The sequence below is a fragment of the Bos indicus x Bos taurus genome, chromosome 5 (assembly GCF_003369695.1).
Source record: "Bos indicus x Bos taurus breed Angus x Brahman F1 hybrid chromosome 5, Bos_hybrid_MaternalHap_v2.0, whole genome shotgun sequence".
Taxonomy (NCBI): Eukaryota; Metazoa; Chordata; class Mammalia; order Artiodactyla; family Bovidae; genus Bos; species Bos indicus x Bos taurus.
Genome location: NC_040080.1, coordinates 7,253,195 through 7,269,801, shown reverse-complemented (window position 1 = coordinate 7,269,801; position 16,607 = coordinate 7,253,195). Strand labels below are relative to the sequence as shown.

The 16,607-nt window shown below is 48.1% G+C and overlaps 1 protein-coding gene across 1 annotated transcript in view; it reads left to right on the top strand.

The window, feature by feature from the left end:
• MEI1 (meiotic double-stranded break formation protein 1) overlaps window positions 1–15,876 on the top strand; it is a 55,854-nt gene extending 39,978 nt beyond the window's left edge. Inside the window, exons 22-32 of the mRNA XM_027543387.1 lie at window positions 31–196; window positions 2,979–3,083; window positions 5,032–5,142; window positions 5,425–5,585; window positions 7,791–7,872; window positions 8,066–8,241; window positions 11,351–11,432; window positions 12,002–12,108; window positions 14,434–14,562; window positions 14,762–14,874; window positions 15,672–15,876. Of these exons, the coding sequence (XP_027399188.1) occupies window positions 31–196; window positions 2,979–3,083; window positions 5,032–5,142; window positions 5,425–5,585; window positions 7,791–7,872; window positions 8,066–8,241; window positions 11,351–11,432; window positions 12,002–12,108; window positions 14,434–14,562; window positions 14,762–14,874; window positions 15,672–15,717 (1,278 nt within the window). The 3' untranslated portion in view covers window positions 15,718–15,876. The remainder of the gene's footprint in view (window positions 1–30; window positions 197–2,978; window positions 3,084–5,031; window positions 5,143–5,424; window positions 5,586–7,790; window positions 7,873–8,065; window positions 8,242–11,350; window positions 11,433–12,001; window positions 12,109–14,433; window positions 14,563–14,761; window positions 14,875–15,671) is intronic.
• Window positions 15,877–16,607: the final 731 nt, after the last annotated feature.

Sequence of the window (16,607 nt, the reverse complement as noted above, 5' to 3'; positions counted from 1 at the left end):
TGAGCTCTGGCTTCCTTCTCTCCTGCTCAGGACCTCATCTGTTCCAGTCCCATGGACATAGCCCGCAAGGTACTGATCGTCCTGAAGACCTTTCTGAGGAGGAATGAAGATGTCCAAGTGGGCGGTCTCATCCGAGGCCACTTCCTGATGATCCTACAGCATCTGCTGGTGGAGCATGGGTCCTCCCCCTCAGGAGGTCAGCCTGTAGCTGCTGGAGGCATGTTTAGACCTGAGGGAAGGTCATGCAGGAATGGGCATCTCTACTGTGATGAGGTCTGCTCTGGGAGAGAGAATTGGAGTTTTCTCTGCAAAAGAAAAGTCAGGCCAATGGGGCATTAAGCGAGAAATTTTTATCTCCTTCCTCTTGTGGGAGAGTGGGTACTCAACATACTTGTTTGTGTGTGTCTGTGTGTGTGTCTGTGGTTTGAGTGTGCTTATGTTTCATGTCTGCATGGGTGGGTGTGTTTGATGCATGCATGCCTATCCCCACCCTGCGAAGCATGTGCTCAGAGCTATTTGTCACAAGAATGGCAGCCCCTAGTTGGGAAGAAAGAAGCAGTAAATGTTGGGGAGGTGTAGGATGCAGCAACAGCCAGCAGGGGCAAGGGAGGGGGCGGATCTGTGATGGATTGGAGCTCCTGGTGAGATCTAAAAGGATGGTTTCCAAATCCGGAATGGGACTCCCTGGAGTCACAGAAGCTTGGTATTTGGTATAGTGTGAAAGGCTGGGATTAGTCTGTTTTTTTTTTTCCTACTCTTAGAAAGTTGAACTTTTAAATTTTCAAGCAATTAAGAGGAAGTGGGTGGAGAACTATGGCTCATTTGGTTCATTTCTGTTGAGGACGGGGTTTTGGAGGCATGTTTAAGGGGATCTCAGTTCAGTTCAGTTCAGTCGCTCAGTCATGTCCGACTCTTTGCAACCTCATGAACCACAGCATGCCAGGCCTCCCTGTCTATCACCAACTCCCGGAGTTTACCCAAACTCATGTCCGTTGAGTTGGTGATGCCATCCAACCATCTCATCCTCTGTCATCCCCTTCTCCTCCTGCCCTCAATCTTTCCCAGCATCAGGGTCTTTTCCAATGAGTCAGCTCTTCACATCAGGTGGCCAAAGTACTGGAGTTTCAGCTTCAACATCAGTCCTTCCAGTAAACACCCAGGACTGATCTCCTTTAGGATGGACTGGTTGGATCTCCTTGCAGTCCAAGGGACTCTCAAGAGTCTTCTCCAACACCACAGTTCAAAAGCATCAATTCTTCTGCGCTCAGCTTTCTTTATAGTCCAACTCTTGCATCCATACATGACTATTGGAAAAACCATAGCCTTGACTAGACGGACTTTTGTTGACAAAGTAATGTCTCTGCTTTTTAATATACTGTCTAGGTTGGTCATAACTTTCCTTCCAAGGAGTAAGAGTCTTTTAATTTCATGGCTGCAGTCACCATCTGCAGTGATTTTGGAGTCCAAAAAAATAAAGACTGACACTGTTTCCACTGTTTCCCCATCTACTTGCCGTGAAGTGATGGGACCAGATGCCATGATCTTAGTTTTCTGAATGTTGAGCTTTAAGCCAACTTTTTCACTCTCTTCTTTCACTTTCATCAAGAGGCTCTTTAGTTCTTCTTCACTTTCTGCCATAAGATTGGTGTCATCTGCATATATGAGGTTATTGATATTTCTCCCAGCAATCTTGATTCCAGCTTGTGCTTCATCCAGTCTGGCATTTCACATGATATGTATTCTGCATAGAAGTTAAATAAGCAGGGTGACAATATACAGCTTTGACATACTCCTTTTCCTATTTGGAACCAGTCTGTTGTTCATGTCCAGTTCTAACTGTTGCTCCTGACCTGCATACAGTTATCTCAAGAGGCAGGTCAAGTGGTCTGGTATTCCCATCTCTTCCAGAATTTGCCACAGTTTACTGTGATTCACACAGTCAAAAGCTTTGACATAGTCAATAAAGCAGAAATAGATGTTTTTCTGGAACTCTTGCTTTTTCGATGATCCAGTGGTTATTGGCAATTTGATCTCTGGTTCCTCTGCCTTTTCTAAAACCAGCTTGAACATCTGGAAGTTCACGGTTCATGTATTGCTGAAGCCTGGCTTGGAGAATTTTGAACAGTACTTTATTACTGTATGAGATGAGTGCAATTGTGCAGTAGTTTGAGCGTTCTTTGGCATTGCCTTTCTTTGGGATTGGAATGAAAACTGACCTTTTCGAGTCCTGTGGCCACTGCTGAGTTTTCCAAATTTGCTGGCATATTGAGTACAGCACTTTTCACAGCATCATCTTTTAGGATTTGAAATAGCTCAACTGGAATTCCATCCCCATCCACTAGCTTTGTTTGTAGTGATGCTTCCTAAGGCCCACTTGACTTCACATTCCAGGATGTCTGGCTCTAGATGAGTGATCACACCATCGTGATTATCTGGGCCGTGAAGATCTTTTTTGTATAGTTCTTCTGTGTATTCTCTTCTCTGTGCCACCTCTTCTTAATATCTTCTGCTAAGGGGATCTGGAGGAGCTGAATCCTTCCTTTTCAGGGAAGGAGAAGCCACAACTAACTGATAATAGTGTTTAAGAATCATGAGAAAAAAAAAAAAAGAATCATGAGATATCTTGGAAACCCATAGTGGAAAGACTTTGAGCCTTGGATTCAGATTTGAGTTCAAGTCCTGGCCCTGCCAGTGGCTGTGGGACCTGGGAGATGTCATTTAGCCTCTCTGGGCCTCGGTTTTCTTAACTATAAAATAGAAATGACAGTCCCTGCTTCCCATGATTTTAAAGAGGATTAAGTGAGATAATGAATTCTCTTACCCAACCCAGAGTTGGCACTCAGTCTGTCAGTTGCCCCTTTTCCAAATAAAGAAGACAGTAAATAGGGGTAAAGCCCAATGAACTATTTACCGCTGGTTGGGTGGTGGTGGTGATCTGTCTGTAAGTTCCCCTGACCAGCTCTCCTTGTTCCTAACAGCCTCTGGGAACTTGCCTTTGCTGTTGAACCTCCTCTCCTTAGTGCAGCTGAGGAACGAGTCAGAGCAAGAACTGGACAGCATGGCCATGAAGCTGCTTCACCAAGGTGCTCTGGTTGCTTGGAACAGTGCCTGAGGGCCCAGGGCTGGGTGGGCTGTGGGTCGGCCCTCATAGCACTGGCCTTGCTCCTTTCTTCCACCCTTTCACCTTTTGGAAGAAGCTGGTGGGTCAGTCTATTCCTGTGGGCTTCTCTCTCTTTTTTTGAGTAAGAAGGTTTATTGCAGGGTCATGCAAGAATGGGGACTCATGCCCCCCACAACCCCAGACTCCCCGAAGGATTTCAACATAGCATTTTTAAAGGCAACGTGAGGGAGGAGGGTTGCAGGGTATGTAATCAACTAACGCACAGTCCTCTGACTGGTTGATTGCCTATGGGCTTCTTGATAAAGGACCTTCCAGATCTTCTGCTCGTTCTCTGGGAATGTTAGGAAAACAAAAACCAAAACAAATCACTGCGACAAGCTCCAGAATCAAGAAGGCCTGATTTTGTTCTCAGCTTAGTCACTAGGTATGCAACCTTGGGCAACCTCTAGCCTTTGTGAGCCTTTGGTTCCTCAGAAGTAAGACAACAGTGTGTACTGATTTAGGGTTGATGTAAGGAGTAACTTTAAATGTAGAATGCCACAAGGTGCTTGACACAGAGTAGGCCTTCAGTGGGTACTGTCTGTGTATCCTTCATTTTTCCTGGCACAAGCTCTGTTCTCCACCTCACCCTGCAGCTGACTCAGGATCTAATGATCCAGTTCACAGATCTCTAGGCCTTTTTTCTCCCCATACCCCAAAGCTTATTAGGATCTTTTATTGCTCGCTGATGCAGCCACCAGTTCATAGGCAGCACCCTCAGGAAGATTTGTTGAGGAAAACTTGAAATTATTAGGAAAAATGATTTGTCTCCAGTCCCTGTGGAGTGTCGTGTCCTCTGGCCACAGGGTAGTATGGTTTTCCCCTGCCTGGAGCCCAGATCTCCTCATGAGAAGATCAGTGTCCAGCCTGGCCTGGTGCTGGTCATTGCCTGCCTGTCTTATCAGGCGGCACTCAGCCAGGAGGGAGGTTTGTGTGTGACAAAAACAGCTGTCAAAAGGGCCTCTAATAGGAAGACATAACAGACTGAAACATATATGTGAAATGAGTATATATTTACATATAACCCTTGAATAGTTTTATTTGAGAGCATTGAGAGTAGAAGACTGTGGTTCAAGGGTGGGGCTATGGTTGGGAGGGGCCTGGTTGTCTGGTTGATCATGAGCCATGTAAAGTCAAGTGTGATATGGCTGCCAAAAAAGTGAATGGAGACTTAGGTAGGTTTATATCTAGGATGGTGGGGGCAGGGGAGCAACGTCTGGTAATTCCCAGGAGGAAAGGGTTGTGCTCTGTAGATGTCTACCCCACAGTGTTGTAACCACTCTGATGAGGCAGGCGGAGTAGAGGAGGCATTTAACCTTGCTTTGAGAGATTAAGGGAGAATTCATGAGGGAGGTGAACTTTGAGCTGAATCTTGATTGCTGAATCGGAGGAAAGGTGTTAGCTAGATGGAGGTGGTATGAGAGAGAGAATGTGGCAAGTTTAGGGAACTGCACATCGATAGCTACAGACCTCCCCTGGGAAGGTGGTGAGTGCCTGTTGCTGGAAGAATTCAGAGACTTGATCGTCTTTCTGCTGATGGTGGCAAGTTGGCCTACATAACCTCTGCAGACTCTGCAACCTGGAGTCTGGTTGGCACAAGTGCTGTCAGAGGCTGCCTTTTGACTTCCTAAACTTGTGCAGTCTATTCGTACATGCACCTGGGGGTGCTTGCCTGATGTTTGTTCTGATGGAGAGTGTGAACATGTCTTTGGGTTTGTCACTGCTTCTTTCCATTGGCAGTAACATCAGGGACACTTGGTTTGTTCTTGATCCCCAAGACTGACATCTGAAATTAGCCGGTTGAGGGGCATTAGCTGTAAGAAGTGTGAGTGCTAAGCACTGGGGCTCCCGAGGACTCTGATCTCTTGCAGTGAGCAAGCTGTGTGGGACATGCAGCCCCGCTGACTCGGACATCCTTCAGCCCTCCTTCAACTTCCTGTACTGCAGCCTTCACCAGACCACACTGGGCAGTCAGAGAAGAGGTACTGGGGCCCGAGCTGGCAGAGTGAAGAGGAAGGGAGGGTGCTGGGCAGTGCCTGTGGCTCTTGCTGCCCTGTTCTTCCATCTTAAAAAAAATAAATAAAGGTGTGTGTGGCTGGAACGAATGGTCATAAGGTCCTTTCTGGTTCTGATAACCTTTGCTTCCAAAACGAAGCTCGGACCCTTAGAGCCTCCCAGGTGACCCTTTTGTTCATTCACAGAGCATATGGGAGCACCTTCTGGGTACTAATTGAGCACTACCTGCTCTTCCCAACCCTCTGCAGCCGCTGCAGTGCTTCTGAGCAGCACGGCCCTGATAGAGCTTCTGGAGAAGATGCTGGCGCTAACCTGGGCTGAGGAGGGCTCTCCCAGGACCGGGCTCCTCTGCTCCGCCTGGCTGCTCACTGCCTCCTTCTCTGCCCAGCAGCACAAAGGCAGTCTTCAGGTTAGTTTCTAACCCCTGTAGCTTTGGGTCATGGGTGTCACTCAAAGGAACGATGAAGATCCGAGTTCTGGTCTCAGCTCTGTGGCTTATTACCTATGTAACCTTAGTAAAGTATTTACCTCTTTGAGCTTCAGTTTCCTTGCCTACAAAACAGGAGAGTAACATGCAAGCCTGTTGTCAGGTTGATTTACATTGATCCATTTAGCACACGTGGATCACCTACATGCCAGGCAGTACTTTAGGAACAGAGGAATAAAAAATGAATACAGTATACACCCCACACTTGGGGAACTTGTGTTGTAATCTTTAAGCAAAGCCTTGAAAGGTAAGTATTTTGTGCCAGGCAAAGGGGAGAGCATGCTAGGCAAAGAGAATGAGATGAGCACAGGCCTGAAGCTGTGCAAGTTTAAGACATGATTTATGTATTTGAAGAGTGGTGAGCTATCGCATTGCAGGGTGTAGGGAGTGGACTGTCCAGCTGAACGGGAAGGCAGAATCCAGCCCGTGATCTTGAAGTGGTAGGTGGTAAGCTGTGACGTGCCATACACATGGGAGCTGTCACGTGACTGTTGGAGAAGGCGATGAGGGAATGGCGGCGCCATGGACTTACCCACAGCACCTCCTTTCCTCTCAGCTCCTCCCCCTTGTATGACCTTGGCATCCTTGTGCCCTGCATGGGCTCCTCTGTGGGCTGCCCCACTTTTGAGTGTTTACCCTAAGGCTGGCTACTCCTGGTGGATGTAAACCACTGCCTAGCCCTTGAGGTACCCTCACTGTGCCCAGTTCTGTGCCAACCTGATGCCAGGCAAACACTCACTGGTATAGAATTGAAGTGAGTCTTAAAATTTTGGCTTCTAGACTTTCAGTAAACTGGCAGATCTACAGTATAGCAGATCCTCAGGTAGTTTCCAGTGGGGTCAACTTGGGATAGGAACCTCTCCTGCTTTTCTCTGTTGGGCCCACACCTGCCCCTGCAGTCACCTGCCTGGATGGAAGCCTGCACCATGTCATCAGTTCTCCCCTGGCCCTCAGCTCACACCCAGCCAATCACCTAACTGCCTCTCCTCCAAGTCCTCCCCTCTGCCCTCGTTCAGGCCTGATCATTTATCCTCACCACCAAGGTGGCCTGTTGACAATCTGCTGGCCCCAGCCTCTCCATCCCCCTGCCTCTCTATCCCCACGGCACTGTATATCCACTCTTGCCCTCTGGCCACTCTCCTTCAGCACCTTTCTGTTCTCTTTGTGGCTGCTGAGACCCTTCCTACTAGGCCCCTCTGCAGCCTTACTTCCTGTCATTCTGCCCTCCTCTTCAGAGCACGTGCTTGCTCTTTTCCCAGTTCACTGTGCTCTTTCACATCTCCATACCTTGTTTTGTTTGATTCTGGTTGATTTTTAGTAGCTGTTATTTTTTGGACGGCTTTAGATTTACCAAAAAATTGAGCAGATAGCACAGAACTTGCACACAGCTTCCTCTACTAACAGATTAGTATGGCATCTCAATATCTTTATACAAGTTGGTTCTTCTGCCTACAACCTGCCAATTCCACCAGCCAACAAGCATTTTTGAGGAATTGCTTTGTGGAAAACTGTGATAGATCCAAGTGGAGGAGAAGCTGCCTGAAGGCAGCTCATGTTCTGGGTAAGGAGAGCAGAGCACACTCACAGCTTTGAGCCTGTTGCCTAAACTAACCCCTCAGTTTGGTCACTGCTTTGACGTCAAAGAGCTCATTCACAGCGCTGATCCTCAGCTGTTCTTCACAATGGCTCTGGCAGGAGTGAAAGCATGTGGTACTGTTCCTGTTTCACAGGTGAAGGACGTAAGACAGGCTGAGAGAGGTTCAGGGCAGTGACTTGTCCACAGCCGTGGCAAGTGGCAGAGCCAGGATTTTGAATCTGGGCCATCTGACTCCAGGTCTGAGTTAGGTGGATGGTGGGCTGAGATAGAGATGGACCTACAGATAATGCCAGGATCAGTTCCTCCCTGGTGCAGATGCTTTCTGAGGATGGGGGAAATTTGGGAGAAGCAGAGTTCTCCAGGTCTGGGCTTGATTTTCCTCCTCAAGCTCCTAAATCCAGGTGAGGTTCACAAGACCCTATGTGGCCTTTTCTGTCCTTCTGGGTATGTGTATGAGATATTGTGGCAGGTTATTTTCTCCCCAGGCTCCCAGAAAGTGGGGGTTATGCCTTTACCCCATGCTCTGCCAGGTTCATCAGACATTGTCCGTGGAACTGGACCAAGTACTGAAGGCCCTCAGCGTCCCGAAGAAAAAGGCTGCACTGCTGTCAGGTGTGGGGCCAAGGGCCTCCAGCAGGGAGAAGAAAAACCTTTCCCCTATATCCTGAGATGGGACCACCCCGCCCCCCAGACCAGCCTGTGGTCACCCCACTATATCTCCATGGTCTTCCCCCTGTAACAGAGCTGGGCACAGGGAGGTGGGGAATGAGACAGGAACTGGGTGTAAGGAGTTTCCTACTTTCAGCTGCCATCTTACGCTTCCTGCGGACAGCCCTGCAACAAAACTTCTCCTCTGCCCTGGTTGCCCTACGGCCCTCAGGGGCCCAGTCACCGCCAGCCCCTGAGGACACTGTCCTAGCTCCACTGGGAACATCACAAGTGCTGTCCCTGGTCATCGGACTGCAGAACCTCCTGGTGCAGGTAAGGCCCTTGTCAAGTGGGACCCTGGCAGTGGAGCCTGCTTCTCCCAGGATGACGGCAGGAAGGGGTAACTGCCTGTCAAGATCCTGGTATTCCCACCAAGGCCTGGAGAGTAGATTGATTGGTTTTAAAGTTACAGTGACAGAAACAAAACTCAAAATTGTCTCATAACTGAGAAGTCCAGGGGCCAAAACTGGCTTTAGGCACATCTGGGATCCCAGAGGCTCAGACAGTATCATCAGAGCTCTATCTCTGTGTCTCCTGGCTCTGCATTTCTCTCAGCTTTCTTCTCATGGGATGGCAGGATAACCTAGAGCAGCTCTTGGCCTATATCCTTCTGGCAGAAAGAAAGTTTCTCTTTCTCAGTAGCCCCCAGAATTGAGTCTCATGAGCCTGGCTTGGTAATGTGCTAGTCACTCTGCTTGAAACATGGGGTGCTCTGATTGGCCTGGCTTGTGCCTGTCCTGTGGAGAAGGCAGTGGCACCCCACTCCAGTACTCTTGCCTGGAAAATCCCATGGACGGAGGAACCTGGGGGGCTGCAGTCCACGGGGTCGCTGAGGGTCAGACACGACTGAGCGACTTCACTTTCAGTTTTCACTCTCATGCATTGGAGAAGGAAATGGCAACCCACTCCAGTGTTCTTGCCTGGAGAATCCCAGGGACGGGGGAGCCTGGTGGGCTGCTGTCTATGGGGTTGCACAGAGTCGGACACGACTGAAGTGACTTAGCAGCAGTGCCTCTCCTGAAGGATGGTGCATATGGTCAGCTCTCCGTAACTTACATGGACTGAACATAAGAGAGGAGTGTTTCTGCAAAATAAAATTGTTCTCAGAAGAAGGAGGAATGGATCCTGGACAAGCAAAAACTGGCCAATATTGAGTACCTGGGAAAAAGTTGGAAGTGCCCAACTCTTAACTGGTTAAGAGTTAAATTTTGATTGGAGAAGGAGAAAGGACACAAGGCCTAGACTTAGGGGTTGTTAGGGAGAATGTATCCCCTGTTATGCATTTCATTAAGATATTCACCACTTTTTTGTGCTAACTCAGTGCTTAGCACTCGTTAGATACTCTGTACCCATATCTCATCAAACCCTTTTAGCAACCCAAGGAATCTTTTTATCCCCACTTAGCAAAAGTAAGTAACCTTGGCCAGGATCCTGCAGATGGTAAGTAGCCAAGCAAGTATTCAAACCCAGATCTGCCTCATAACTTAACCTCCAGGTTGCTGTGTTCCAAAGGACAGCATGAGAAGAACATAGGATTTTTTTTGTTGGTGTATTACATTAAAAAAAATCAGTCTTATTGAGATATAACTTACATGTAGTAAAATTCACTGATTTAAGTGTAATTAGATGAGTTTTGACAAATCTATACAGTTCTGTGAAGACCACCACAATCATGGTATAGGTTTCCAGCACCACAGAAAGCTCCCGTGTATTGCTCTGTAGTCAGTCCCCTCCCCATCCCCGACCCTGGGCAAACACTGATCTGCTCTGCTTTCTGGCACTACAGTTGTACCATTTCTAGAATTCCATGTAAATGAAATCATACATTATGTTGCCTTGTGTGTCTGTCAGCTTCAACTTAGCTTAATGCTTTTGAAATTCATTCATACTGTTGTATCAGTACATCATTTCTATATATTGGTGAGTAGCGGCCTAATATGTGGCTATACCACAATTTGTTTATCCATTTACCTACTGCTTCCCTAGTGGCTCATATGGTAGAGTCTGGCTGCAATGTGGGCGACCTGGGCTCGATCTCTGGGTCGGGAAGATCCCCTGGAGAAGGAAATAGCAACCTACTTCAGTATTCTTGCCTGGAAAATTCCATGGATGGAGGAGCCTAGCGGGCTGCAGTCCACGGGGCCACAAAGAGTTGGACATGACTGAGCAACTTACACCACTGATACCTATTTGGGACTTCCAGACTTTTGGTTGTTATGAATAAAGACTGAAGTACAAGTCTTTGTGTGAATATCCATTTTTACTTCTCTTGGGTAAAATACCTAGGAGTGGGATTGCTGGGTCAAATGACATATTAGTTTTCTGTTGCTGTGTATCTACACACCACAAACGTAATTGCTTAACACAGCACGCACTTGTTATCTGACAATTCTTTATGTTGGAAGTCTGGGTGGGCTTAACCAGGTTCTTCACTTAAGAGTCTCACAAGGCTGAAATCAAGTTATTGCTCAGGCTGGGTGCTTATCTGGGAGATCAAGGAAAGAAACACTTCTTTCTCAGTTTGGTGTGGGGGGTGCTCTTTCATCTCTTTAAGGTTGCCCCTATTCTGTCTTACATGGCCCCTCTATCCTCTAACCAGCCAATGCATGTTGAGTCCTTCTCACACTTCCAGTCTCTCTGGTTCTTCTGCCACTAGCCAAAGAAAACTCTGCTTTTAGAGAACTGGTGTGATCAGATTGGACCAACCCAAACAATCTCCCTTTTGCCATATAATGTAACCTAATCACAGGAGTAACATCTGGGAGCAAGGTCATGGGACCATCTTAAAATTCTGCCTACAACATATGGTAAGTGTATGTCTATAAGAAACCAAACTATTTTCCAAAGTGGCTGCACCATTTCGCCTTCCCATCAGGGGTGCACGAGAATTCTAGTTGCTTCACATTTTTGCTAATACTTAGTATTTATTGTCAGTCACAATTAGCTATTGGTGAGCATGTGGTGTTATCTCAAGGTGATTTTAATTTGCATTTCCTTAATGACTAGTGATAATAAGGTCTTTTCATGTGCTTATTAGAGCATAAAATTTTGTTTGGTAAAAGGTTCTGCTTTAAGAAAAAACCTACCAGCGCTGACTTAGATAAACTGCAGGGCTCTTACAGCATCTGTAATTTGTGAATTGCTTGAGGGGCCCCAGGGCCCACTCTTTTCTTTAACAAAACAGTCTGTCAAACGTTGGTAAATCATCAGTATACACACTGTGATGTGTGTGTGAGTGAGAGGTGAAACCAACAAACGTCTTGATTTTCTACAGAGCCACATCCCCAATCTGAAATCCAGTTGTTTTGAAAACCAAATGTTTTTTCTGGGTTGGCAGCGAAATCTGATGTGTATGTCTTCGGGTTTTGTTGTTTCTTTGCAGAAGGACCCTCTGTTGTCCCACGCCTGTGTTGGCTGCCTGGAGGCCTTGCTTGACTATGTGCATGCCCGGAGCCCAGACGTTGGTACAAACCCTCCCCCTTCTCTGATGTTCCCATGGGGGTGGTTGGAGGGAGCCAGCACCTGCCGTGACACCCTCCCACCCCAAACTCCCATTCCCTGTTCTGTGATTCACACTCTTCATTTTTTTTGGCTTGCGAGATGTCAATTCCCCAACCAGGGATTGAACCTGAGTCATGGCAGTGAAAGCCCAGAATCCTAACCACCAGGCCACCAGGGAGCGCCGTGATTCACATTCATCTTGTTTAATTCTTTTTAAAAATACTGCAAGGGCACTGCTATGTCCATCATACAGATGAGGACACAGGTTCAGGGATGTCAAGCAACTTTCCCCACATAGCTCTTGCATGGCAGAGCTCCTCCCATATATAATGGGATATATGGTCTCCCTGTGCCAGGCAGCATGGGTGCATGGAAACCCAGGAAAAAAAGAAACCCCTGGAGTCAGCTTGTCCAATGCCTTGCCTCTAGTGGAGCAGCCCATTTTTGAGCCAATAGGAGAGTTTTCTTTATCAGTGTTCCACAGTCTTTGGAAAAGCAGCATTAACAACACGGTGACTGGTGTTTCCTGTAGCCCTCCATGTGGCCTGCCAGCCCTGGAATCGGTTTTTGATGTTTACTCTCTTGGAAGCTGGAGAGAATTCCTTCCTCAAACCTGAAATCTTGAGACTTATGACCCTGGTAAGTGTAGAATGGATGTCTTGTGGTCTGAAGAATGTCATCCTCCAAGAAGGTAGAGGGGCTGGGGGGCCTTCACCCTACAAGAAACCTGCTTAGAGAATTCCTCTAAATGCCCACATCTCAGCCCAGAAGACCTGGGCATTCTTTCTTATTGAGTCACTAATGAAACATTGACCAGAGCCTGCCCACCACATGCCAGATCCTGTGCTAGCTACCAAAGATGTCAGTGAGCCAACTGTTCTTTCTTAAGGGTCCCTCAGTCTAGAGAAGGAGATAGACAAGGAAACTAAGACTTAAAATATGATGTTATTAATGGAAGACTAGAAGATAATGCTAAGTGCCTAGAACACAGTGGATATCTACTGAATAAACAATAAGGCAGTGAGCCTGTGAATGATAGTGAAACAGATCAATGAATAACTCAATGGTTGGTGTGGGAACCCAGAGAAAAGTAAATTTGTTGTTGCTGTTGCGCTGGGTCTTCATTGCTGCACGTGGGCTTATTCTAGTTGCAGCGAGCGGGGCTACTCTTCCTTGTAGTGCATGGGCTTCTCATGGCGGTGACTTCTCTTGTTGCAGAGGACAGCACAGGCTCTAGGCACACAGGCTTCAACAGTTGCACCTCGGGGGCTCTAGAGTGGTGGCTCAGGAGTTGTGGCACACAGGCTTAGTTGCTCCGCGGCATGTGGACTCTTCCCAGACCAGTGATCGAACCTGTGTCCCCTGCATTGGCAGGCAGATTCTTACCAGTGAGCCAACAGGGAAGTCCCAATAAAAGAGTAATTGTTTCTGCCAGAGCTGGGAGGGACAGGTAATACCTGTTGTTGTTCAGTCACTCAGTTGTGCTCAATTCTTTGCTACCCCATGGACAGCAGTATGCCAGTCTTCCCTGTTCTTCACCATCTCCCAGAGCTTGCTCAAACTCATGTCCATTGAGTCAGTGATGCCATCCAACCATCTTGTCCTCTGTTGTCCCCTTCTCCTCCTGCCTTCAATCTTTCCCAGCATCAGGGTCTTTTCCAATGAGTCAGTTCTTCATATCAGATGGCCAAAGTACTGGAGCTTCACCTTCAGTATAAGTCCTTTCCAATGAATATTCAGGATTGATGTCCTTTAGGATGGACTAGTTTGGATCTCCTTGCAGTCCAAGGGACTCTCAAGAGTCTTCTCCAACACCACAGGTCAAAATCATCATTCTTTGGCGCTTAACCTTTATGGTCCAACTCTCACATCCATATATGACTACTGAAAAAACCAGAGCTTTGACTAGACAGACCTTTGTTGGCAAAGTAATGTCTCTGCTTTTGAATATGCTATCTAGGTTGGCCATAGCTTTTCTTCAAAGGAGCAAGCATCTTTTAATTTCATGGCTGCAGTCACCATCTGCAGTGATTTTGGAGACCAAGAAAATAAAGTCTGTCACTGTTTCCATTGTTTTCTCATCTATTTGCCATGAAGTGATGGGACCGGATGCCATGATCTTAGTTTTTTGAATGTTGGATTTTAAACCAGCTTTTTTACTCTCCTCTTTCACTTTCATTAAGAGGCTCTTTTGTTCCTCTTCGCTTTCTGCCATAAGGGTGTTGTCATCTGCATATCTGAGGTTATTGACATTTCTCCTGGCAATCTTGATTCCAGCTTGTGCTTCACCCAGCCCGGCATTTCTCATGATGTACTCTGTATATAAGTTAAATAAGCAGGGTGACAATATACAGCCTTGATGTACTCCTTTCCCAATTTAGAACCATTCTGTTGTTCCATGTCTGGTTCTAACTGTTGCTTCCTGACCTGCATACAGATTTCTCAGGAGGCAGGTTAAGGTGATCTGGTATTCCCGTCTCTTTAAGAATTTTCCACAGCTAGTTGTGATCCACGCACTCAAAGGCTTTAGCATATGGAGGGAGAGTTAATGCCTATATATCTTTAATAAAATTAAGAAACCACTCAGTAGTGAAGGTAACATTTTGCCCGAACCTTGAAGGATTAATTGATAAGGAGAAGGGAAAGTATAGCGGGCACCGAGGTGAGAGCAGCAGGTACACAAGCACAGGGTGGCGGGCGGGGGTGACCACACGCAGTCCAGTGTGAGAGGCAGGGCTGTGGGGCCCTCAGGGCCAGCTCTCAGTGACTCGCAGTCCTCCTGACTTCACTGTCCCAAGACAACCCCACCTGTGTGTACCAGTGCTGAGCTCCTTGAAGGCACAGTTCCGTGCGCTTCAAATCTGTGTCCCCAGCCCAGTGCTGGGCATGGCAGGGACACAGGAAATGTTTGTGAATGGAGGAGATGCCGAGTCACTGCATGCTTGGCTTCTCTCCCTGGCCCAGTTTGTGCGGTTCCGGAGCAGTAGCATCCTCTCCCAGGAGGTGGGTCATGTTCTGCAAGGCGCAGCTTCGACCGACCTCTCTACCCTCCCTGGCTCCACACTCCAGGCACTGCATGGCTTCTTCCTGCAGGTGAGTGGGGAGGGGATGCCATTTAGCCACTGGGATGCCAAACTCTCTATACCATCTTCTCTTGGGGCAGGGTGGGAAGGGGGAGCTCTAACCATAATAGCCAATGGGAGGTCAGGAGTGCAGGGGGTGGAGGGCAGAAAGGGCCTGTGTGGAGTGGGCACTGAGAAAGCCTGTCTTTGTTACCCTCTTTTTTCTCCAGGTCCAGAGCATGGGCCTCTTGACTGACCACAGCATGGCCCAGACCCTGCAGGCCTCCTTGGAGAGTCTTTCCCCCAGGGCCTCCCTGGCCCAGCCACCCCTACAGGACATGCTGTATCCTTTCTTGCATCTTGGAGCTTTGGCCTGTACATGGTCACCCAGGCTATGGGAGGCCACGGCATCATGCTTCCGAGTAGAGAGGTACCCTGTCTACAGCCCTGTCCTTTTAAGGCAAGTAAGGGTCAGTGAGAATAATTAACAATGGGAGCAGTGACAATGACTTGTTCTGTTTGTTAAGTTCCTACCAAGGACCAGTCATGTTACATGCACTGTATTGAATCCTCACGATAGCTAGGGGTGTTAATGCAGTAGTAACTTAGATCAGAGAGGTTAAATGACATGCCCGGATCCACACTGATAGCATCAGGATTTGACCCCAGATTTTACCATCTCCAAAGTCTTATCACCAAACCCAGAGGGAGTTACCCCTTCCCTAGGAGCTTTGGAGAAAGTTGCCTAAGCCCAGTTGGCACAGATGCTGCCCTGAGTGTGACATGGGGGAGGGTGCTGGGTGACTGGCAGGTGCCTGAGAAAGCCAGGGGCCGTGGCAGTGGTCACCCACCCTCTGAGGGTTTGCTCCAATGCTCCAGAGACACTTGGTCTGGAGGTGCGTGGGGTGGGGGTGGGGGTGCCTCTTCACGACTCTCCTTCCCCTTTCCATGGAACAGTTCCCTCCTTGATGTATAGTGACTACTGAGCTCAGGTATTCAGGTCCCAAATTTAGAGTCCATCCCATCATTCTCAGGAGCACCTCTGCTCTTGTCTATTTTTGCCCTTTTGGGCCCAAGAAGCATGGTTCTCCCGTGGTTGGCCCCACCTCCTTGCTGTTCTCCTCTCATGATTGTTGCCAGCTGCCTGGGAGAGGTGTCTGTATCCCTGTCCCACATCAGAGACTGACCCTCCGGCCGGATGCCTAGAAGCAGAGAGAACTGGGACCCGGAGAAGACAAAGTCAGGGCACAGTGGTTTGGGGGAAATGGGTGACAACTGCAGCCGTTCATCTGGGGCCATTTACTCCGTCACTGGAACAGAATCAGGAAATAAAGTGAAACACTCAGATGCCTGTGTGGGCTCTCCAAAAACATGTCACTTGGCACTTACCTGGGCTCCCTCCAGCTGGTTCCTCAGCCAGGATGGGTGGCCTCCTCAGGGAGAGGGGGCGGACTTGTTCTGGTTACACCAGCTGGTCGCCTCAGTTGAAGACATCAGTCAGGCTATCTTTGGGGCAGGAGAGGCAGAGAGAGGCCACATGTTTGGTGCTGCTGTGATCCAGGTGCTCTGGGATCAGTTTATATGCTGCTTTACCTCAAGTCAAAGTGGAGAGAGGTACAATATCCAGGCAAGGAAAGTGAGCAGGTCAGAACTTTCTCAGCCTTCCTAACTAAAGAGCTGTTCCAGTTCATCTCCTTCCTGGCTGAAGCAGGTCCCCTGTGTGCCTTTCACTCCTGGATCTCCTTGGAGCGTGTAATTGTGCACCCAGTTCTTCCAATGTCTGCTCTCCACAACTTCCCACTCCTGTTCTGCGCTCAGCTCACCCAGAGTGTCAGCTCCCTTACCGACTGTCCACTAGGGCTCTCGTGGAAACTCAGCCACTGTTCATCAGTGCCAAATAGTAATAGAAACTCGGAGACAGAGTTTTGGGTGAAGTAGAAAAGGGTAGCTTTTATTGCTTTGCCAGGCAAAAGGGGCCACACTGGGCTAATGCCCTCAAGACGTGTGATTCACCCTGGAGGGGGCTAGTGAGGAATTTTATAGTCTTCAAGGGGTGGGGCATGATCCATGGACAGT